At 42.2% G+C, this 24,169-nt stretch overlaps 1 protein-coding gene across 3 annotated transcripts in view; it reads right to left on the bottom strand.

Moving 5' to 3' along the window:
• Positions 1-24,169, bottom strand: part of LOC106561024 (calcium-dependent secretion activator 2) — a 224,236-nt gene that overhangs the window by 131,762 nt on the left and 68,305 nt on the right. For 2 of the 3 annotated variants that reach the window (XM_045688110.2, XM_014124578.3), the window contains exon 3: positions 18,378-18,710. In XM_045688110.2, the coding sequence (XP_045544066.1) occupies positions 18,378-18,710 (333 nt within the window). Of the gene's footprint in view, positions 1-18,377; positions 18,711-24,169 lie in introns of those variants that run through there. The other variant, XM_045688109.2, reaches the window with a different exon arrangement.

The raw sequence follows: 24,169 nt of genomic DNA, 5'->3' as shown, positions 1-24,169 counted from the left end.
GTGTCAGACCGAGGCTCTGCATCTGTCCTTGTGCTCCTAGACCTTAGTGCTGCTTTTGATATCATCAATCACCACATTCTTTTGGAGAGATTGGAAAACCAAATTGGTCTACACGGACAAGTTCTGGCCAGGTTTAGATCTTATCTGTCGGAAAGATATCAGTTTGTCTCTGTGAATGGTTTGTCCTCTGACAAATCAACTGTAAATTTCGGTGTTCCTCAAGGTTCCGTTTTAGGACCACTATTGTTTTCACTATATATTTTACCTCTTGGGGATGTCATTTGAAAACATAATGTTAAATGTCACTGCTATGCGAATGACACACAGCTGTACATTTCAATGAAACATGGTGAAGCCCCAAAATTGCCCTCGCTGGAAGCCTATGTTTCAGACATAAGGAAGTGGATGGCTGCAAACTTTCTACTTTTAAACTCGAACAAAACAGATATGCTTGTTCTAGGTCCCAAGAAACAAAGAGATCTTCTGTTGAATCTGACAATTAATCTTGATGGTTGTACAGTTGTCTCAAATAAAACTGTGAAGGACCTCGCCGTTACTCTGGACCCTGATCTCTCTTTTGACGAACATATCAAGACTGTTTCGAGGACAGCTTTTTTCCATTTACGTAACATTGCAAAAATCAGAAATGTTCTGTCCAAAAATGCTGCAGAAAAATGAATCCATGCTTGTTACTTCTAGGTTAGACTACTGCAATGCTCTACTTTCCAGCTACCCGGATAAAGCACTAAATAAACTTCCGTTAGTGCTAAATACGGCTGCTAGAATCCTGACTAGAACCAAAAAATTTGATCATATTACTCCAGTGCTAGCCTCCCTACACTGGCTTCCTGTTAAGGCAAGGGCTGATTTCAAGGTTTTACTGCTAACCTACAAAGCATTACATGGGCTTGCTCCTACCTATCTTTTCGATTTGGTCCTGCCGTACATACCTACACGTACGCTACGGTCACAAGACGCAGGCCTCCTAATTGTCCCTAGAATTTCTAAGCAAACAGCTGGAGGCAGGGCTTTCTCCTATAGAGCTCCATTTTTATGGAATGGTCTGCCTACCATTGTGAGAGACGCAGACTCGGTCTCAACCTTTAAGTGTTTATTGAAGACTCATCTCTTCAGTAGGTCGTATGATTGAGTGTAGTCTGGCCCAGGAGTGTGAAGGTGAATGGAAAGCTACTGGAGCAACGAACCACCCTTGCTGTCTCTGCCTGGCCGGTTCTCCTCTCTCCACTGGGATTCTCTGCCTCTAACCCTATTACAGGGGCTGAGTCACTGGCTTACTGGTGCTCTTCCATGCCGTCCCTAGGAGGGGTGCGTAACTTGAATGGGTTGAGTCACTGACGTGGTCTTCCTGTCTGGGTTGGCGCCCCCCCTTGGGTTGTGCCGTGGCGGAGATCTTTGTGGGCTATACTCGGCCTTGTCTCAGGATGGTAAGTTGGTGGTTGAAGATATCCCTCTAGTGGTGTGGGGGCTGTGCTTTGGCAAAGTGGGTGGGGTTAAATCTTGCCTGTTTGGCCCTGTCCGGGGGTATCATCAGATGGGGCCACAGTGTCTCCTGACCCCTCCTGTCTCAGCCTCCAGTATTTATGCTGCAGTAGTTTATGTGTCGGGGGGCTAGGGTCAGTCTGTTATATCTGGAGTATTTCTCCTGTCTTATCTGGTGTCCTGTGTGAATTTAAGTACGCTGTCTCTAATTCTCTCTCTCGGAGGAGGAGGACCTGAGCCCTAGGACCATGCCTCAGGACTACCTGGCATGATGACTCCTTGTTGTCCCCAGTCCACCTGGCTGTGCTGCTGCTCCAGTTTCAACTGTTCTGCCTGCGGCTATGGAACCCTGACCTGTTCACTGTGATTACTATTATTTGACCATGCTGGTCATTTATGAACATTTGAACATCTTGGCCATGTTCTGTTATAATCTCCACCCAGCACAGCCAGAAGAGGACTGGTCACCCCTCATAGCCTGGTTCCTCTCTAGGTTTCTTCCTAGGTTTTGGCCTTTCTAGGGAGTTTTTCCTAGCCACCGTGCTTCTACACCTGCATTGCTTGCTGTTTGGGGTTTTAGGCTGGGTTTCTGTACAGCACGTTGATATATCAGCTGATGTAAGAAGGGCTATATATATATACATTTGATTTGATTTTGCTGGACCCCAGGAAGAGTAGCTACTGTCTTGGCAGCAGCTAATGGGGATCCATAATAAATACAAATAGCAAGCTGTCATGGTCAAAATAGGAGATTGGTGGCACCTTAATTGGGCAAGACGGGCTTGTGGTAATGGATGGAATGGAATGGTATCAAACAACAGCTGGTGCACGATATCTAAGGAAGTCTCGAGCTACGGTTCGCCTGAGGAAGAGTTTCTCATGATATGCTGCAGACCACATTACCTACCGAGAGAGTTTATCTATAATCTTTGTAGCTGTGTACATACCACCACAGTCAGAGGCTGGCACTAAGACAGCATTGAATGAGCTGTATTCCGCCATAAGCAAACAAGAAAACACTCAGCCAGAGGCAGCGCTCCTAGTAGCCAGGGACTTTAATGCAGGAAAACTTAAATCAGTTTTACCTCATTTCTATCAACATGTTAAATGTGCAACCAGGGGGAAAATAACTCTGGATCACCTATACTCACACCAGTGACAAGATCAATAAAAAAGTGGTCAGATGAAGCAGATGCTAAGCTACAGGACTGTTTTCCTAGCACAGACTGGAATATGTTCCGGGATTCATCCAATGGCATTGAGGAGTACACCACATCTATCATTGGCTTCATCAATAAGTGCATCAATGACATCATCCCCACAGTGACCGTACGTACATACCCCAACCAGTAACCATGGATTACAAGCAGCATCCGCACTGAGAAAAAGGCCAAAGCTGACGCTTTCAAGGAGCGGGACTCTAACCCGGAAGCTTATAATAAATCCCGCTATGCCCTCCGACTAACCATAAAACAGGCAAAGCATCAATACAAGACTAAGATCGAGTTGTACTACACCGGCTCTGACGCTCGTCAGATGTGGCAGGGCCTTCAAACCATAACAGACTACAAAGGGAAGCACAGGCAAGAGCTGCCCAGTGACACAAGCCAACCGGACGAGCTAAACTACTTCTATGCTCGCTTCGAGGCAAATAACACTAAAACATGCATGAGAGCACCAGCTGTACATGAAGACTGTGATCACGCTCTCCGCAGCCGATGTGAGTAAGACCTTTAGACAGGTCAACATTCACAAGGCCACAGGGCCAGACAGATTACCAGGACATGTACTGCGAGCATGCGCTGACCAACTGGCAAGTGCCTTCACTGACATTTTCAACCTCTCCCTGACCGAGTCTGTAATACCAACATGTTTTAAGCAGACCACCATAGTGCCTGTGCCTAAGAACACTAAGGTAACCTGCCTAAATGACTATGGACACGTAGCACTTCATGACATCTCAATCAACTAGACAGACCCTACAGGACCTAGTTTTGTCGCACCTTGACTACTGCCCAGCTCTGTGGTCATGTGCAGCAAAGAAGGACATAGGCAAATTGCAGTTGGCCCAGAACAAAAATGCACATATCACACTTCGATGTACACAGAGGGTAAGTGTCAGTAACATGCATGTCAGTCTCTCCTGACTCAAAGTTGAGGATAGATTGACTGCATCACTATTAGTCTTTGTGTGAGGTATTGATATGTTGAAGGTACCGAACTGTCTGTTCAAGCAGTTGGCACACAGTTCAGACACTCATCGGTACAACTCAAGACATGCAGGTCCAGAACAGAGGCTGGGAAACACACAGTATTAAATAGAGCTGTGGCGGTCACAGAATTTCATCAGCCAGTGATTGTCAAGCAAATAACTGTTAGTCTCATGGTAATTGACCGTTAATTACCAAAAACAAATTTAGCATCTCCTGGCTTTCTACAAGTCACTGATGCAGACCTTTGGAACATCTACATTTTAAAAAGTCTAATAAATCCATGTAATATAGCCTACACCTTCACAATAAATCCATTATTTATTTTAGACAGGTCTAAAGAAACATGATATGAAGAAAATGTAGTCTATTTCAGAAGAACAGAATAGCATACTCTGAATTGTCCTTATGTTAGGTGCTGATCTGGCTATGCCTTATGGCTGTGGGCTACACTAGTTCATTTAGCAGTCAGGATTTGCTTAGAATTCCGTACCATTATTTTATAGTATGAAGAATACAACTGAACAAAGCTGAATAACATAGAAAGGATATGATCTCCAAATGATTTGAGGGAGTGCGCATGAGGCTTTTCTGTGTTGAGTGGTTAACAAAGAAATAGGTACTCCTACAGTGGGGCAAAAAAGTATTTAGTCAGCCACCAATTGTGCAAGTTCTCCCACTTAAAAAGATGAGAGAGGCCTGTAATTTTCATCATAGGTACACTTCAACTATGACAGACAAAATGAGAAAAGAAATCCAGAAAAATCACATTGTAGAATTTTTAATGAATTTATTTGCAAATTACGGTGGAAAATAAGTATTTGGTGAATAACAAAAGTTTATCTCAATACTTTGTTATATACCCTTTGTTGGCAATGACACAGGTCAAACGTTTTCTGTAAGTCTTCACAAGGTTTTCACACACTGTTGCTGGTATTTTGGCCCATTCCTCCATGCAGATCTCCTCTAGATCAGTGATGTTTTGGGGCTGTCGCTGGGCAACACGGACTTTCAACTCCCTCCAAAGATTTTCTATGGGGTTGAGATCTGGAGACTGGCTAGGCCACTCCAGGACCTTGAAATGCTTCTTACGAAGCCACTCCTTCGTTGCCCGGGCGGTGTGTTTGGGATCATTGTCATGCTGAAAGACCCAGCCACGTTTCATCTTCAATGCCCTTGCTGATGGAAGGAGGTTTTCACTCAAAATCTCACGATACATGGCCCCATTCATTCTTTCCTTTTCGCACGGATCAGTCGTCCTGGTCCCTTTGCAGAAAAACAGCCCCAAAGCATGATGTTTCCACCCCCATGCTTCACAGTAGGTATGGTGTTCTTTGGATGCAACTCAGCATTCTTTGTCCTCCAAACACGACGAGTTGAATTTTTACCAAGAAGTTAGATTTTGGTTTCATCTGACCATATGACATTCTCCCAATCCTCTTCTGGATCATCCAAATGCTCTCTAGCAAACTTCAGACGGGCCTGGACATGTACTGGCTTAAGCAGGGGGACACGTCTGGCACTGCAGGATTTGAGTCCCTGGCGGCGTAGTGTGTTACTGATGGTAAGCTTTGTTACTTTGGTCCCAGCTCTCTGCAGGTCATTCACTAGGTCCCCCCGTGTGGTTCTGGAATTTTTGCTCACCGTTCTTGTGATCATTTTGACCCCACGGGGTGAGATCTTGCATGGAGCCCCAGATCGAGGGAGATTATCAGTGGTCTTGTATGTCTTCCATTTCCTAATAATTGCTCCCACAGTTGATTTCTTCAAACCAAGCTGCTTACCTATTTCAGATTCAGTCTTCCCAGCCTGGTGCAGGTCTACAATTTTGTTTCTGGTGTCCTTTGACAGCTCTTTGGTCTTGGCCATAGTGGAGTTTGGAGTGTGACTGTTTGAGGTTGTGGACAGGTGTCTTTTATACTGATAACAAGTTCAAACAGGTGCCATTAATACAGGTAACGAGTGGAGGACAGAGGAGCCTCTTAAAGAAGAAGTTACAGGTCTGTGAGAGACAGAAATCTTGCTTGTTTGTAGGTGACCAAATACTTATTTTCCAACATAATTTGCAAATAAATTAATTAAAAAACCTACAATGTGATTTTCAGAATTTTTTTTCTCATTTTGTCTGTCATAGTTGACGTGTACCTATGATGACAATTACAGGCTTCTCTCATCTTTTTAAGTGGGAGAACTTGCACAATTGGTGGCTGACTAAATACTTTTTTGCCCCACTGTATATGCTTAATTTAGGGTTATTCATGCAAGTATAGTTGTTCAACAAATGCTGGGCTTGTTATGCGGTGTGGAACAGGGAACCCAAGAGCAGACTCAGACGAGGAGACTGGGATGAAGTAACCAAGGTATTTATTGAAACACAGGGGGAAGATGGAGTGCAGGTCAGGGGAAACTCGGGCGGGTTGCTGGAAACCAGGTGCGGAGGCTGAGGCTGGAGCGAGAGTGTTTGAGACAGGGTAAGCAGGTCCGGAGGGGAATCCAAGGGAGGTGTAGAGTGGGGAATCCAGGACAGATGACAAGACATGGGACTGGAGACAGGGACCAGAGTCAGAGTGGGCAGAATGAGCAGAGATGATGATCAGGCAGCGCAGAAGTGTCAGGGCTGAGTATTTGTAGAGGTCTTGATTATGGAACAGGTTGCAGCTGGGTGGGGATCTGCTCTGACTCCAGCACACCTGTCTCCTCTCACACAATCACACACACACACACAGGGAGAGAGTACTGGGGGAGTGGCGGCACTGTGGCGGCATTGTAAGGCTGCATGATGCGACTAATGATGCTTTGAAAAAAGTAACTTGAAAAGCATGAGCTCTGCTTTGTTTTTTTGCACAGGCTGTACACACTTCATTAGTCTCTCATTCCCAATTTGACAAGCACTTGATAATGCCTCAAATTTCCCGGCTGCATCCCCTTTGTGTGGCCGTAATACCCCCTAAAAAAAGATATGCCTTTTGCGGTTTTTGTGCCCTTGGGCTAAATATAATAATTATAATTCCCTTCTCCCTGAGTGCTCCGAAGCGCCTTTCACTCATATTTTACATATACAGCTGCGTACTGTGCATGTGTAGTCTTTAGTTTTGTGGATTTCTTAACCATACATGACGTGTGGACTGCGTCCTCACATCCTCTGTTCTGTATTTAAATTGCCAACCATTTCAACATGTAGCTACAGCGCCATCCTCTCTGGCCTAATGCACATTTTGTCAGAAGTGGGATTTATGCACTCTGGGAAAAGGGGGTGTTCCATGACGCCGACGTAATGTCTGTGCTCACTTGGGCGTGGCTGCTGACTTGGTTAACAGCTCATATGAAAAACAATTCTCTCATTTAGAAGGCTAACATCAGATTACATCTTCTAACAAATAGTTTCATATTTAATAATATAAGTTCCCCCACATTTGGATGTGAATCTGATCACTGGGAAATATACACATTCAGAGACACATTTATGTTGTTCTACTGTCCTTCATGAGATCCCAAAACACAACTGATCTGACATAAATTGTTCTTCAGGTACCGACAGACCACTCCAACCACTTGGATTTACAGAAATATTGTTTCGTTCCCCACTTTTGGATGATGAAGTTTTGGCGGGAAGAATGTCTTCGTAACAAAGAGGTTTCTTTCCCCTCAATACTCCATAGCAGTAAAGAGTTTCTGCAAGGAATTTATGACCGTCATAAAATGGCCAACTTTCACCCCTCTTCCCCTCTGCAGGAGAGAGAGGCCACTGTAGAGCGGACACACTGTAACCTGATCTTTCAGATCTGAACAGGAGAGTACCCTTGGGCCAAATATAATAATTATAATTCCCTTCTCCCTGAGTGCTACGTGCGGAGCACCTTTCACTCACATGGCTCTCCATCACGTGATCTGATCTTTCTCATAGGCTACAAGTGAAGACAGACACATCGGGGACGCAACTGGGTGCGTCCTTATCCAATTCTGAGGTGCATATTGAAGATATTGGAAAGAAGCTGTCCACATTTACTTTTCGTCAGCCAACAAGATGAGTAGGCCTAACAGCAAAAGCAGTGGCCTATGTCAATCTACTATCCCCGTAGTACAAAAGTTTACCTATTCTATGTGAGAAATAAATATTGTAAACATAGTTTGGGACAGTTGTGGGATGCGATAGATCCCAAATTAATACAACCACTAGCATCAACAAACCTTTTTTACGCAATGAGGCTGACAGATCAGAACATTTTGCTTAAAATGTTGCTAAAATATCAGGCTATTTCTTCACATTATAAAGCACAGCAAAGCGCACACGGCAGTAAGCTATAAACGCAAATGTTCCATTAGCGGGAAAACATCATTATCAAAAGTGACAGCAAATGTGATTATGCATGTGACGCTTTTATTATAAAGGTGCATTTTTATGGTGAAAATTATCTTTCCCAAACTTTAAACTCAAGTGCTGCTTATGTATGCCAGTTAGGCTCTGGACCCCTTGTAAAGCAGATTAATGTGTTTAATTTAAAAAAGTTATTTAGCCACTATAGTTGTGATATAAACCTTAGCAAAACATATAGGCCTATGGGCTAGGCTACATGGGGTGTACGACTATGATTAGAAAAAGTAGCAAAAAAAAGGCATTGTTTCTTACCTTACCCTGGGCATCATTCACAAGTGACAATATATCATTCACAAGTGATAGGCTAATATTGTCACCCATCAGACTATTCTTGATTTAATCTTGTCTTTACATATACTAAATAATATATTTGTTTTGATTTAGCATGGACCATTATCCTGCACCTGTCTCGAAACAGGGACAGGGGGGAAAAAAACATATCATCTATGCTTTTTCCGTGGTTCATTTTCATGCCAGCCAGGTAGGCTATGTTCCTGTTGTAAAGATAACCAATGTGCTTAATATTAGGAAAGTTGAGAAATAAATATAGTAGGCCTAGATTATAGAAAGCTGATGGGATCCTCTTTTTAATAGAAGCCATCACTCACTGTTTTCTCACGCAATTGCATAGCCTGTAGAAATGTTGCGCAACATGAGCTCATGGGCTTGCTGTAAGGACAGACGCTGAGAGAGGAGAAGCAATTACAGGGAGTGAACATTTAAGAAACAGCGAACATAAAACAGAACACGGACAGCGTCTGGACAGGGGAAACAAAATGACAATATGCTGACACGGGGATCAAACTGAGGAACAGAGAGATATAGGAGGGGCAATCAACAATGTAATGGAGTCCAGGTGAGTCCAAAGATGCGCTAGTGTGCGTAACGATGGTGACAGGTGTGCGTAATGATAGGCAGCCTGGCGACCTCGAGCGCCAAGGATGGGGAGCGGGAGCAGGCGTGACACTCTCATGAAGTGTTTGATTAGATTTTCGATTACATTTGCCTTGATATCAGAGTGATTAGAGGGACAATAGAGTGCTGAGTACCAGGCAGTTATTAATGACCATCAGCAGCGTCAGAGCTTGGAGAATCCTAATTACCGTGACTAAACGGTCTCGTGGAATTTGACTGCCTTCATGACTCGTGACTGCCGGTGCGGAAGTAATATGTTCACCATAACAGCCCTAGCCATGACTACGTGGAACTCTCTGCCAACAGCCAGGTAACTCAAGCTAGCAATAAAACCAGTTTTAAAAAACAGATCAAATAACACCTTACTGCACAAAGGGGACTGTGAATAGACACAGCCATTTTATATATCTTGTATTGTAATTTGCACTGTACAATGTATTAGACCAAGATAGTGTGTATTTAGTGATATGTAGGCTATGTATGATGTTTTAAATGGATTTATTTCAGTCCTTGATAATGTTCTGTACTATGTATTGTCATGTTTCACGTGGACCCCAGGAAGAGTAGCTGATGTTTTTGCAGCAATAGAATGGGGATCTTAATAAATACCAACAAGACCATTTCTTTTTTTTTTTAAAACAATTTCTCATCTTTAACTTCAAAGGTAAAATCTTACCTCAGATTGACATACCAAAATTTGAGAACACATTAGGAAGTACAGTATATTAGCTAGTATTAGCCATTGGCTGAGAATTGATTAGAAATAATTACATAACCTATATCCATGCCTGATATATAATTAGACATATAAAACAGAAAATCAACAGCTCTCATTGATAATGTATGTCTATTTAGTAAATAAGGCAGTGTATTTTCATTCCATCCAGGAAATGTAACCGTCACAATAACTTGTAATGTGCAGCGACACAGCATAAATATGGCTTAATTACGAAAACTGAACACATCGTGTGCTGTTTGCAACCAATGAAATTTGCCCATTCATCTGAAAGGGATTCTCTAATTAGTAGCTTCAGATGTAAAACTCAGCCATTCATAATTACATTAATTTACAAGTACTAGTCTTGACACAAAACATCCAAAATATCCTAAAATGTCAACAGCCCCCCCATAAAGAAGGCATACAAACGAGAAGGATATATTGTCTGTCTCTCATTAACCTTCAGCGTGAAAAACTTCTATATTGCTAATTCAATTACATGTTGCTTCTGGCATCGGTCAATTCCAACAAAACAAGAAACATCAGACAGAAAGGCAAGATTTTAAGCAGTCATTTCCCTTTTGGCTGCATGCCTAAATCCTCGGGTTACAGGGGTGGGGATGGCTGTGAATAACGGTTGACTAAATAACACAGGCAGAAGGACAGGCATTGGGGCACACACAGTTTAAATTCAACATGGTAACTGAGGCCCCTGGGGTTGTAATAAATAATCATGGAAAAGATCACTTAAAGTGAATTACAGCCATAATACAACAAAAACCACAGTTTCACTGCAGTGCTTTATGCTCCGTTCACACGTGGTTCCTGAGTTCATGACCAGTAAGTCAATAAACAACAGGTTCCCTTGACCAAATTTGGTTTGAGGTTTGACAATCTTAAAAGTTTGTCCCGTGTGAGGTCACACTTCCCCTAAAACACAGGTGTAATGTGATTACAGGTGTTCTAGTGCCACCACGTTCCCACTGTTCTTCTCTTTCTTTACAAATCCACCTAGGGCTGACTTAAGTGTTGTTGTATCCATTTTAAAACTAGGTTCAATTTGGCTTATCTACCTCTTCACTGTCATCACCTCATTTTGTTATCTTATCAGTTTGGAGAGTTCCACTTTTCTCTTTGCTTTTTGGGTTTCCATCAGCACTCCGATCTGACAGAACCTAATTTACAGCCTTAAAATACCTATACCTTACTAGGATCTACTTCAAAGGCACTGAAATTATGCACTGCAAGCTAGGGATGTGACAAATGTAAAACATTGAAAGAGTTATTTAGATTTTTTACATTTAAAAGTAAAACAAACCACACAATTCATGAATTCACAATTCAGATATAGTCGTGCGTATGACTGCTAAGGGACAGTGCAGTTCAATCTACCGCAGTCCTGGCTGCCTACCAGACAGAGCTCACCTTACTGCTGTCCCCCACCCACTCAGCAATGACGGTTTTAATGCTGTTTTAGGTTCTCTGCGGTGTGCTTCTACTCCATGTTCTCAGTTGTCATACATGGGACTTCATGTTCCACTTCTCATCAATGTGATGGCTCGTTGCAGTGATTTATGAAAGCATGTTCATAGAAATCACATATGGTGTTTGAGAGCTCACGATTCCAATTGCAGAGCAATCATTGTACAATTTCTCCATAAGGTCCGTCACGGCTTTTCGACATGGCATCTTGTAGTCTGGTTCTAAATAAGCCATGATAGTATTGAAGACAACATCCTCTACCATTGAAAATGGCTGAATATCAACTGCAATCGTTTCTGTCATCAGCACTGTGATTTTGTCACTCCCTCTGTTATCGCACTGCTGCCAGCAATGGGTTTGGTCACACGGTGCCTCGCTTTTAGCATTGCACCTGTACTGTCACTGTAGCTCAATTCCACCTCTCAAAGTTAGCATTTCATCACCTTCTCATTTAGCTTCTCAAAGTATTGCTATACAGGACTTCACAAATGTCACTTTCATGTCTCACTGCTGTTTTTCCAACGATGATGCATGTAGAACTTTATATCCATGGAAAATAATTTGAATCTGAAATCCCGCAGCTGTGTACTTGGACTCATTCATGTAAATGTCAGAAGTTTGATTTTGAAAATGGATCTTATTGTAATTCTGGCTTCTCAAACTAACGCAAACATTTGGATAATTACTGAAACTTGTTTAAAACAGTCTATTACAGATTCTGATGTGTCTGAATGGATATAATGTTTATAGATCTGACAGAGCTGGCAGAGGTGGGGGTATTCATAAATAACAACTTAAATGTTGCTGTGAGTATTGCCACCTCTGTCCCCAAGCAATTTGAATGTCTTGTTCTAAATGTGGGAGTTTACCGCCCTCCCAATTGCTCTTAGCAAATTGTCTGACTTGCAGTCTAACAATGCTAAATCTGAATTATTATTATTGGGTGATCTTAACCTGGATGGGTGATGCCAGTATCAGATAGACTGAAAGATATTTGTACTGAGCTAAATAGTACTCAACTGATAACTAAACCAACCCTTAAATGTTTTACCTCTCTGTTTAACTCTGTTTCAGATAAGCATGCCCCATATGAGAGATTGAGGGTAAAGGCCAGATCTAACTCGTGGTTCACGCATGAATTGTCTGAAAGATTTAATGGAAGAAACTTAGCTTGAGCTAAAGCTAGATTGACTGATTCTACTTCTGACTGGCAGTCCTTCAGACATTTGAGGAATATATGTCTTACTAGCTACATTCAAAATGGTCAAATCTTTGATAGAAAAAAAATACCAAAAAACACTACAACCCTCAATGGTTATGACAGCCACATAACAGACAAAAACACATTTGTGGTGCTTTTAATAACCATTTCTGACCAACCGGCTCGATCCCATGTAGCAACATTTGAAACATTGTTTTTTTACATTGGATACACAGTACCAGTCAAACGTTTGGACACACTTACTCATTCTAGAGTTTTTCTTTATTTTTCCTATGTTCTACATTGTATGAAATAACACATATGGAATCATGCAGCAACCAAAAAAGTGATAAACAAATCAAAATATATTTTATTTGAGATTCTTCAAAGTAGCCACCAGTTGCTTTGATGACACTTTGCACACTCTTGGCATTCTCTCAACCAGCTTCATGAGGAATACTTTTCCAACAGTCTTGAAGGAGTTCCCACATATGCTGAGCACTTGTTGGTTGCTTTTCCTTCATTCTGCGGTCCAACTCATCCCAAACCATCTCAATTGGGTTGAGGTCGGGTGAATGTGGAGGCCAGGTCATCTGATGCAGCACTCCATCACTCTCCTTGGTCAAATAGCCCTTACAAAGCCTGGAGGTGAGTTTTGGGTCATTGTCCTGTGGAAAAACAAATGACAGTCCCACTAAACGCAAACCAGATGGAATGGCGTGTCGCTGTAGAATGCTGTGGTGGCCATGCTGGTTGTGTGCCTTGAATTCTAAATAAATCACAAACAGTGTCACCAGAAAAGCACCCCCACACTGGTCCACCTTCTCCTCCATGCTTCATGGTGGAAAGCACACATGCGGAGATCATCCGTTCACCGACTCTGCATCTCACAAAGACACGGCGGTTGGAACCAAAAATGTCAAATTTGGACTCATCAGACCAAAGGACAGATTTCCACCAGTCTAATGTCCATTGCTTGTGTTTCTTGTCCCAAGCAAGTCTCTTCTTATTATTGGTGTCCTTTAGTAGTGATTTATTTGCAACAATTCAACCAAGAAGGCCTGAGTCACACAGTCTCCTCTGAACAGTTGATGTTGAGATGTCTCTGTTACTTGAACTCTATCAGGCATTTATTTGGGCTGCAATCTGAGGTGCAGTTAACTCTAATGAACTTAACCTCTGCAGCAGATGTAACTCTGGGTCTTAATTTTCTGTGGCAGTCCTCATGAGAGCCAGTTTCATCATAGCGCTTGATGGTTTTTGCGATTGCACTTGAAGAAGCTTTCAAAGTTCTTGAAATTTTCCAGATTGACTGACCTTCATGTCTTAAAGTAATGATGGACTGTCCTTTCTTTCTGCTTATTTGAGCTGTTCTTGCCATAATATGGACTTGGTCTTTTACCAAATAGGGATATCTTCTGTAGAACAACCCTACCTTGTCACAACACAACTGATTGGCTCGAACGCATTAAGAAGGAAAGAAATTCCACAAATTAACTTTTAACAAAGCACACCTGTTAATTTAAATGAATTCCAGGTGACTACCTCATGAAGCTGGTTGAGAGAATACCGAGAGGGGGCAAAACTGTCATCAAGGCAAAGGGTGACTACTTTGAAGAATAAAATATATTTTGGTAACTACATATGTGTTATTTCATAGTTTTGATGTCTTCACTATTATTCTACAATATAGAAAATAGTAAAAATAAAGAAAAACCCTTGAATGAGTAGGTGTGTCCAAACTTTTGACTGGTACTGTATATAAAGTGTAATATTGGGATGCAAACTCAAAATTGAATACATCTCAACTATATCTGACATGGTACAGGTGTCTTCTTTTTTTAAACCCATAACCATGTGTGTGAGGTGTATACTTTTGTTTCAAAGTAGATTTGTTTCAAACACTGTGTGACCCTTATTTAGCCCACTGCAGTAAAAGGTTTCAATGTCCCGTTGATAGGATAGTCTCGAACGGAGCTCGTCCAGTTTGTTCTCCAGCGATTGCACGTTCGCCAATAGAACAGAGGGTAGGGGTGGCTTATTCAATCGTTGCCGTAGTCTCATCAATGTGCCTACACGGCGACATCTATAGCGACATCTTTTCCTCTTCCGAGTGTCGGGATTAGGGCCGAGGTGAGCAGTATGTCCTGTGCCGAAGACTCACTGAAGTAAAAGTAGAAGTCCAGATCAAGGTGAATGATTGCTGTTCTGATGTCCAGAAGCTTTTTTCGGTCAGGTAAAAAAAAGTTATGATCAGCACAACAAAAACAAACAAATAAATAGCAGAATTGGTCAGAAGCCTGTAAAACGACGGCTATGCATCCTAGCGTCATCTTAGACTCAGCACAGCTATTTCTGGATGCCTCTCTCTGGATCAATGCTCTGTATAGAGACCCATTGATTAGGCTCTCCCAGCTATTGATCTGGCAACCCTGCATTAATGTGTGGAAATGGAGCAAGAGAGGCGAGAGCTCTGATGTCTTTGGAATGGGCAGAGATTGGTCTGGGTGACAATAACCTGATTAAGGATTTGATATGGGTGTGAGGGACTTGTACACTCTATCATACGTTCGATTTGTTTGACTGCCTATAATTGAGCCTCTTTCTCTCGCTTGCTCTCTCTCTCATTCTCTCCCTCATAGGCTTACCTTCCCTCCATACTCACACATTAATTCAGGAGGCATTCCGTTTATACACAAGTCTGTTTTTGGAGTGTTTTGCACAAGCTGTATGAAGACTGAAATGCCTATAGTATCTCTGAGATACTGTACCTCTGATGTGTCTCAGTAATAACCTAAAGCCAGAGAGGGACCTCAATAAAGACAATGACATAAGCCATAAGACTTAAGCCAAATATTTATTGAGGGACAGTGAAAAAGACAGTGGAGTGAAAGAAAGATATGGAGGGAGTGAGAGGGAGGGAGAAACAGAGGGATAAGATTGCTCAGGTGGACAGGTAGAGGACTGCAGTTGCTCTGAGTGGCTGGCAACCCCCGGTGAAGTGACAGACAGCAGGCGGACGTGTGTGTGTGTGTGAGAGAGAGAGAGAGAGAGAGCGCGAGTGAGCGGGAGGGAGTGTGTGAGCGAGAGAGGGGGTGGTGAGAGTGTGTGAACAGATAGCTTGACAACCCCCCCCCCCCCCATCTCTAATGATCACATCCTTGTGTTTGGCCGTGTTCACCACTGTCGTCTCTCGTTAGTGGTCGGAGGCGGGCGAGTAGGTGAGCTGTCTGAAAAGGCTAATAAATTATCACACGCTGCAAAGTGCTGGCTCTCCGAGACAGCCGCCGCTAGTCAGCTCTCTTTCTCACTGCCTTCTGTTATTTTCATCCCTCATTCTCTCTTGCTTTCTCTCTCTGCATCTTTCTCTGTTTTTAGATAGCCCTCTTTTTCTTCTTCATCCTCTTATTCACTCACAATTTTTCCTGATTCCATTCTGCTTATAATTTTCTCTCTTTCTCTCTCTCCTCTTTCTCTCCATGTGCCTCTCAGGCACCATGAAGCTGCCCAGACATACATACAGCCGGTCAGCCAACGTAATCAAATCCAGAGTAATATCCAAAGCCTTCCTCCATCAAGGCCCTTGGCCTTACTCCCTCTTCCTCCAGTCCAACTTTTGAGTTCAGAAAGTACCTTCAGAGACAGGATTGGCATCCCCGAGTCTCTGCCGAGTCCTTGACAGAAGGGATCAAAAGTTTAGATGTGTCGACGTCAAACCTGTCTGATGGCTTTGATTAATAGCTTCATATGCCTTGTTGTCACATAAATGGTGCAAATTAGAAAGGCTGTGTAAGAGGAGACAAGTAATGGGAGCACTGCAAGAAGAATAAATAAAGCTGAGGTACTGTAGTTGTGTGTACAGATGTAGAATCTTAATTTGATCACATATTTTTGCTGAGAATTTTCCTGCCCCATAGGAATGCAGATGAGCTTCATGATTTACATACATTCACTGAAAATCTGCACTAAGACAAGGTTATATTAACAGGATTTCACTATTTTGGCTAGTTAATAGCCTAACCAAAGATCAAGTAACATTATGGACTAAACGATCAAATCCTGCTGCGCAGGATTATTTTGCTGCGAGAATACTGGTCAAATTAAGATCTAACAGCTGTATTTCTAAATGTTTTATTTAACTCTGATATATTCAAGGGAACCCACTGAGACCAGGGTCTAATTTACAATGGTGCCCCAAGGACAACAATAAAACACATTCAAAATGATTAGTCAAAATAAAATAAACTTCAAATTACAGAATCAACACTACAGCTTCAAACACCACAAATACAATTATTTACATTCAATCTAAACAGTTTTCGTTAAATCATTTACCTAGATTGGTATGTACTAGTGGAACCTTGAGAGTTAACCATTCCTGTGAATTGGTTTGGTGTCTCATATTTCTTTCCTTTAACAGTGAAGTTAGGTAGGTCAGAAGCTTGTATAGTAGAGCTTTGAAAACAAAAAGGGAGTAATGAAGTGATCTACGGGACTTTAATTAGGACCAGCCACCCTTTTGATATAGGATGGAGTGATGTGTATTAAAACTGTCACCTGTGATAAAGCGACGGGCGCTATGGTAGACGGCATCCAAAGATTTAAGAGTAGTGGCTGCTGCATTCCGATAAATGGTGTCAAGAACTGGCAGGTAAGTTGACTGTACAATCTGCTTCCTGCTGTTTAGGGAGAGGCATGTTCTATTTCTATAAAAAGAAGCCTACTTTGAATCTCAGCTTCTTAACTAGCTCATCCGTATGTTTTTTTAAACGCCAAATTATTGTCAATCCAAAAGCCCAGATATTTATAGGTGTGAACCTGCTCGATGAAATAACCATCCAATGTGTAAGTGTGTAAGTAAGCCTTCTGAAATATTTATACGAGAATTAGAAAACAGCATACATTTAGTTTTTCCAACATTAAGTACAAATGTTCAGTCAACAAGGTCTTCCTGCAAGGCGACAAAATCAGATTGCAGCTCCAACATAGCCTGGTCAGCTGTAGGGGCAATAGCGTACACATCAGTGTCATCTGCATACCGATGAGCTTTACAGGTTTTTGCGGATAGACCAATATTATTTATATAAATAGTAAAGAGGACAGGTCCCAAAATCGACCCATGTGGGACACCTTTAGTAATATTGAGGTAACTTGACACCGTCAGAAAGCGCACATTGTGCCTAAGTCAGACAAATAGTTCCCAAACCACTTGCAAGACGCCTGATCAAGGCCCATTTCAGACAACCTTTGAATGAGTAGAGGATGGTCGACAGTATTAAAGGCCTTCGGGGCAGAAAGCTGCAGTAGAAAGGGATCAAGCGCATCAACTCTTGTGGATTTAGTAGCTTTTAAGTGCCTTTTTTTGCAAGGCACTTAATACAATAATTGACATAGAAAGTGAATGCCTGGAAGTGCATCATTCTCTGCTATCTGTTTAGAGGTGAACAAAGGATTTTCTCTAGTGGAACTTGAGGTATTTTCAGAAACCATTCTTTCAAATAGATGGCCAGCTGAGGCAAAATGTGACTTGTTTCAGGAAACTAGGCATATGTCGCAAGTCACTACTTCACAGGAGAGGCATTTAAACGTAAACAACAAACTTAAATAACAAACCTGTATGCCATCTGTAAATACAAATCAAATTGTTAAAATTACAAGCCTAGTTGGTTTAGCCACAGAAAAAACAGAAACCTCTGATTAAAAAGTCTCATCAGCCCCTGACCTTAAAGACATGTCTTCAAAGAGACCTGTGATTAGCTGGTGATTAAAGGACATTTGACTCCAACATCCCCAATAGTATATTACTTGGACATTGGGCGCATTGCATCGTAATTATACAATGTATCCTTGCATGAATCATTGTGTGGTTACCTAGGCAACACCTCCAACCATCTAGAAATAGATAACAATAAAAATGTAGGTGGGGGAAAAAGTGTTTGTGTGTGTATGTGTTCGTGCATGTGGTCCATCGCTCACCTGACAGGCGTTGTACAGCAGCTGGTGCTCAAACTTCTTGATGCCCAGAATCTGCTGGAACATCTCGTACAGTTGCTCCTTGCTGAGGATCATCTCGGACACGGCACTGAGGTGCATCCTCTGGGGCTGGTGCCGCAGGTCCTCATCCCCCCTGTAGATGGTGTCATACTTGGCGATCCAGGAGCTCAGCACTGTCTCTTTGCTCAGGCCGTCGATTTTGGGCAAGCTGCGCACCCGCCGCTCAATGTTCTTTTTGAAGACGTCACGGAAGTCGCAGGCCGAACAGCCGCCGCTCTGCACCATCCTGGACACCCGCTCGCTCTTCAGGAAGCCCTGTGCAAGTGGAAACCAGGGATCATAAGGACCCGGAAGAAAATACAACTAATGTAGTGCTGGTAAGTTAATGTAGCTAATTAATGCAGTTGTTTACCGTCATTGCACTTTGTTATAGTTCCTGATAAACTTACCAACGACCCATGACCCCAGAGTCTAATCTCGCCGTTGCATCTCTGGGAAACAGTTTTTTTTGCATCTCATCGTATGTACAGTAGATACAACCATGAAAATGATAAAGTTGATATAACATACCAAAAAACGCAATATGGAACCCACGTAAATCAAGAAATTAAACAATAAAACGATATAGGTTGATTCAGCTCGTGGTAATCTCCTTACATGGGCTCCAGTTGTATTAAACATGCAGGTGTTATGTCCAGCTCAGGGCAGGCAGCCACTATTAACCTCTATAATTACACAGAATGGATGTTTCTTCCTCGGGGCTTTAACTGCAGACTCACTCAGATTCTGTCTGCTGGTAGTCATGACGTCTGGGAGAGGAGGATGATGGTACATGAAGTCCAGGTTTTAGCCTCACTCAAGGGTCTCATCTGGATGTAGCTTTTCCTATTAGGGTAGGCTAATCTTTTATTTGGCCCCTCAGTATAACAGGTTAGCTAGCTTGCCTAATACTCCTCAGGGAGAGAGAAGATAATTGGGTTCGGTTTACACCTGTGTACAGGGTCAAGATCTGTGAGGGGGTTGTACTGGCCTCTCTGCCTCAAAGAATCCCCAGACTCTTCACACGGTGTATGAGTAATATGCACATCCCAAACTTTCATAGGCTAGTAAGGACCACTATGAAAGAAAGCCTGCACATGGCATGATGTTCCGTGACGTGAAGGCTTTTGGATGGACAGATAAAATAAGGCACGATCTGAGAATGTTGAAAGCGACATGTTATTATTGGACCATCTAAAGCACAGGGGGGCATTGGATTCCAGCAAAACAGGCATGTGCTACTTTTATCAAGAAACATCTTCCTGACTACATCTGAAAGTGGAAAAATGCTTACTGGAGCTGAAGTGCTCAAAGGGAGTAGGGATCTAAATATTTAGGGTAGCCAGCCAGCTAGTAATAGGATTCAGATCATCTCTGAGTTTAGCTTTTCTTAATGAATCAGAAAGTCAATAGATATTTCTTGTTTTTGAGCCAGCCAGCCAGCCAGCCAGCCAGCCAGCCAGCCAGCCAGCCAGCCAGCCAGCCAGCCAGACAGACAGACAGACAGACAGACAGACAGACAGACAGACAGACAGACAGACAGACAGACAGACAGACAGACAGACAGACAGACAGACGAGCCGGTATTGACAATGCGCGTCACTGATTGTGTTTGATCCCGTTTTGGAGGGATGATGCAAAGGCATCTTGGGGTACAGAGAGCTACTAGTGCATGAACAGCAGATGGAGAAGAATCATGGCTCCTCGTGGGGACTAATGGTGCGGAACAAAAGCATTTTGCGTCGGAGAGTCTCTGGGAGGGAGGAAACCACAAACCAACAAAACAAATGTGTTTGTGTCGAGAGCAAAGCCATTTCCTGAGCCAGAGTGAGATTTCAGCACATCGGGGGGTAACACGGCTGCTGACGTTCTGCCAACTCTCTAGGCCAAGTTTCTCTGAACTGCAGTTAGAAAGAGAGAGCCAGGCTTTATGAAGATAACTGGAAATTGGCCAGAGTTAACTAGATAAAGATGTGGTGACAGATGTAGCTGCCACTGGCATGTACTGCTAACGGGGAAAGAACAGCCAAGACGTGTTCCTTTGAACTGCAGTAAGGAGAAAGAAATAACAGTCCACCACATAAAGAGTGATGGCAAATTGCAAAGCAGGAAAAACTGGAGTTTGCTAGATAAAGATGGAGGAGGTAGGCTAACAGCCTCCTGCTCTGCTATCAACAACTGATTGGCTTGAGTTCAATCTTATTTTGTTAGCCAGGTGCGATGCAGAGCTAGGCAACACTGGTGCAGTGAGGTGAGTTTAGCAAATTGTTCAGTGATTCAAAGAAAGCATGTGGGGGGAACTTACGTCAACTCATGTCATGCCTCAATTGCAGGGGCGTCAAACTCAATTTCTGGAAGGCTGAGTATCTTAAGCCTTGTTCATATTGGCAGTTTGAAGCGACTCAAATCCCCTGTTCCTGAAGTCTAAATAGCGAAAACCTAATGGAGTCGGATATTTCAAGCCACAGTGGAAACTACCTTCGTAGGTGGTTTGAAGTCAAATACAAATCTGATTCCTGGCTAGACAACTTTTGTCTGAACGGTCAAATCGGATTTACTTGCACTCAAGTAGTTTTTAGACTGTTATTTGGCATATCTTGTTGCTTGCTAACTACTCTGTTGACAGTTTGACAATAACATGTGGTAGCTAACTAGCTTATTAAACAAATTAGTGAATGTGCTAGAAAGCTAAACAGCTACCTACCTAGATAGCTAGTTGACTGCTGTGGCTGGTCAAAATGACTCATTATGAAAGTTGGATAATCTTATCCTTTGAGGCTTTAAAAAGTGTTCTAACACTATGATTTTGAACATTTAAAGCAACTGGGAAACATCCGAGGCCGGCATTGTTGTCACCTTAGCTTGCTACATAACTTCTGAGTGATAGGAAGCATGAGCACCACCACTAATCACCCTACACCACAGCGCACACATCCTTCATTACTATGACAACTAGTGTAGCCATGTCGGCAGGTAGCCTAGTGGTTAGAGCGTTGGGCCAGTAACCGAAAGATTGCTGGATAAAATCCCCGAGCTGACAAGGTAAAAACCCATTGTTCCCTGGTAGGCCGTCATTGTAAATAAGAATTTGTTCTTAACCGACTTGCCTAGTTAAATTTTACATTTCAGCAAATGACTGCTGTCTGATCACACAGAAATCCGATTTGGTCACTTGTAACTTCCTGTTTGGGACAGTCAATATTCCAAAATGGATTTGTAAAGCAAAACTGATTTAAGCATTATGGCCTGCAGTGTAAACAAGGCTTAAGGGTTTTCCCTTGTATTTGATTGATTAGTAGGAACCCCCCTCACCTGGTTAGGTCTTAATTGAACACAACGTGCACATTGTTATAAACATAAATAGAAGCCCTACACAAATACTCCATGGTTCAGTGACTCATGGAGCAGCTAACTGATAAAGACACTCGTTATCTTGATGGGTGTTCGAGATAATTGCCTTGTTCACCTGGGATACGAATGTAATGTATGCGTTTTGGGGCAGGGGGCATCCAAAAAGGTCAGCCTTGTCATGGCCCCTGAACAGAGTGTCACTCAGCAGGGCCTTGCCAAACCCACTCCTGACCCCATCCCATGGATCCCTGGTTGATGAGACTAACCACTAACCCCAGCTCCACTGTCAAACCACTTAGCATCCCATCTGGGCGGGAAGCATCCATAAGCATCTCTAAAAGAGTTTGATCCAGAGTTGGAGGAATTCTAGGAGAGGGAGTTGGGATGTTGTTTACACATTGAAATTGACTGAAATGCGATCACATGAACTGGTTATACTGTATTGTCTTTGGCCAACTCAAACCCGAAAACCAAATGACTTCGCCTCTATGTAGTGCATCAGTTTCTAAAGCTACTTTCCTGCTACAGCGATAAGAAGATCAAATTAAGCACACTGCAAATACTACAACATGACCACTTTGGAATCGAGGTAGTGTTCATTTCAACACTATACTACTTGGCATGCTCCCTTGAAACATGAAAGGTATTCTATACTCTAGCCCTCAGGACTCATCCGCCATACCTTACAAGCTCCTGTACATATGTTTTCGAGTCCACGTCACGACCCCCTCATTGCTAAATTCAATGTCTTTGTGTTGGTAACTGTGGTCACCACTGAGGGTCTCCGAGGGCTTTATGGCTAATGCCTTCATTTTGTGCAGTGGTAAAAATGTCACCCATTACTACTAATGATTCTGCCACCAAGGGATTTCCTCTCTCCCTGCTGTTTGACTTAATTGAGGGTTTAAAATCTCATTGAATTATTTATAACTAACACTGCTCCGAGTTTACTCCTCAGTTAAGAGATTAATAAGATAGGCTCCCGTCGCAGCCTTTGGTGGTATAATTAAAATTAATATCTGCAGAAATTAATCTACTAAGGAAGCTAGAAACAGATCTGACAGCATGGCTGTAAAAATATAACTGACACAGGTAGAGATAGCTGGCAGGTTTGGAGCTCTTGGATTTTAACTGCAAACTGCTGAATTTGTCTGAGGAGACGATTTTTCTTGCTCTACAGAAATGAATAGAATTTCAATGTGAGAAGAGTGATGCATGCGGGGAGAGGAGAGTGAGGGAGAATCTGAACAGTTGTTTACTGAATCAGAGGAGATGTGTATCCTTTGAGAAATCAGTGTTTCTTCCTTCAAAATAACAACTTTAGACAATTCAAAAATACCTCCTTGGAAAGTAAAGGCGCAACATCTGCACACAATACAGTGCCTATAGAAAGTCCACCCCTTTAAACTTTTTTTTACATTTTGCTGCCTCTTAAGGATCGGACCATTTTTTCAAGGATATGCATATTCTTGATATCAATTGAAAGGAAACACTGAAGTTTGTGGAAATCTGAAATTAAATGTAGAAGAAAATAACACATTAGATCTGGTAAAAGATAATACAAACCAAAAAAAACATGCATTTTCAGATCATCTTTGAAATGCAAGAGAAAGGCCATACATTAAGATAGGATCCTAGGTGTAATTTAGATTTTGCCCACAAGATAGCAGCAGTGTCTGTGCAAAGTGTCAGACTGATCCAGTCTTACCTCATTACACAATATGAATTACCTCATTACACAATATTTTGCATCAAGTCTGCCAGGAGTTTGCCCAAATGTGCCGAATTGGTCAATTTATACATTTTCAAGTACATAACTACAGAGAACATACAACAATGCTATGCTAATACATAAAATTATGTTTACACACTCCCAGGAATGTTGAACATGATGGATCATTAGCTTATACACGAACCTTCACACACATCTAGATGGCCGGGTGGGCTGGGTGTGGTGCCAGAGACAGCAGTGGGGTCAAACTGTAGACCCCAGTTCCTACATTTGAATATAAAAATTGATTTTATCAAACAAAACTACGCTACATTCCATCTCTGGGACCCTCAGAATGTAAGTACATTATTTACCTTCAGAGATGAATGTATCAAACCAGTTGCCGTGATAAGTGTTTTGTTGTTGTGCACTATCCTCAAACAATATCATGTTGTTTTCTGTACTAGCTACTGTAAATTTGACACTGCAGTTAGATTAATAAGAATTTAAGCTTTCTGCCCATATAAGACATGTCTATGTCCCGGAAAGTTGGCTGTTGTATACAACGTTTTCTAGTCACATTATCACATATTGAGCAACAACTGTCCCGGTTTAGAGAGACTGATCCTGTAGAGGTTAAAATTAAATTAAAAAAGGGATCAAATTAGATGCT

The sequence above is a fragment of the Salmo salar genome, chromosome 10, assembly GCF_965601325.2.
Source record: "Salmo salar chromosome 10, fSalSal1, whole genome shotgun sequence".
Taxonomy (NCBI): domain Eukaryota; kingdom Metazoa; phylum Chordata; class Actinopteri; order Salmoniformes; family Salmonidae; genus Salmo; species Salmo salar.
The sequence above is the reverse complement of the archived record's forward strand: the minus strand, read 5'-3'. Positions and strand labels throughout refer to the sequence as shown.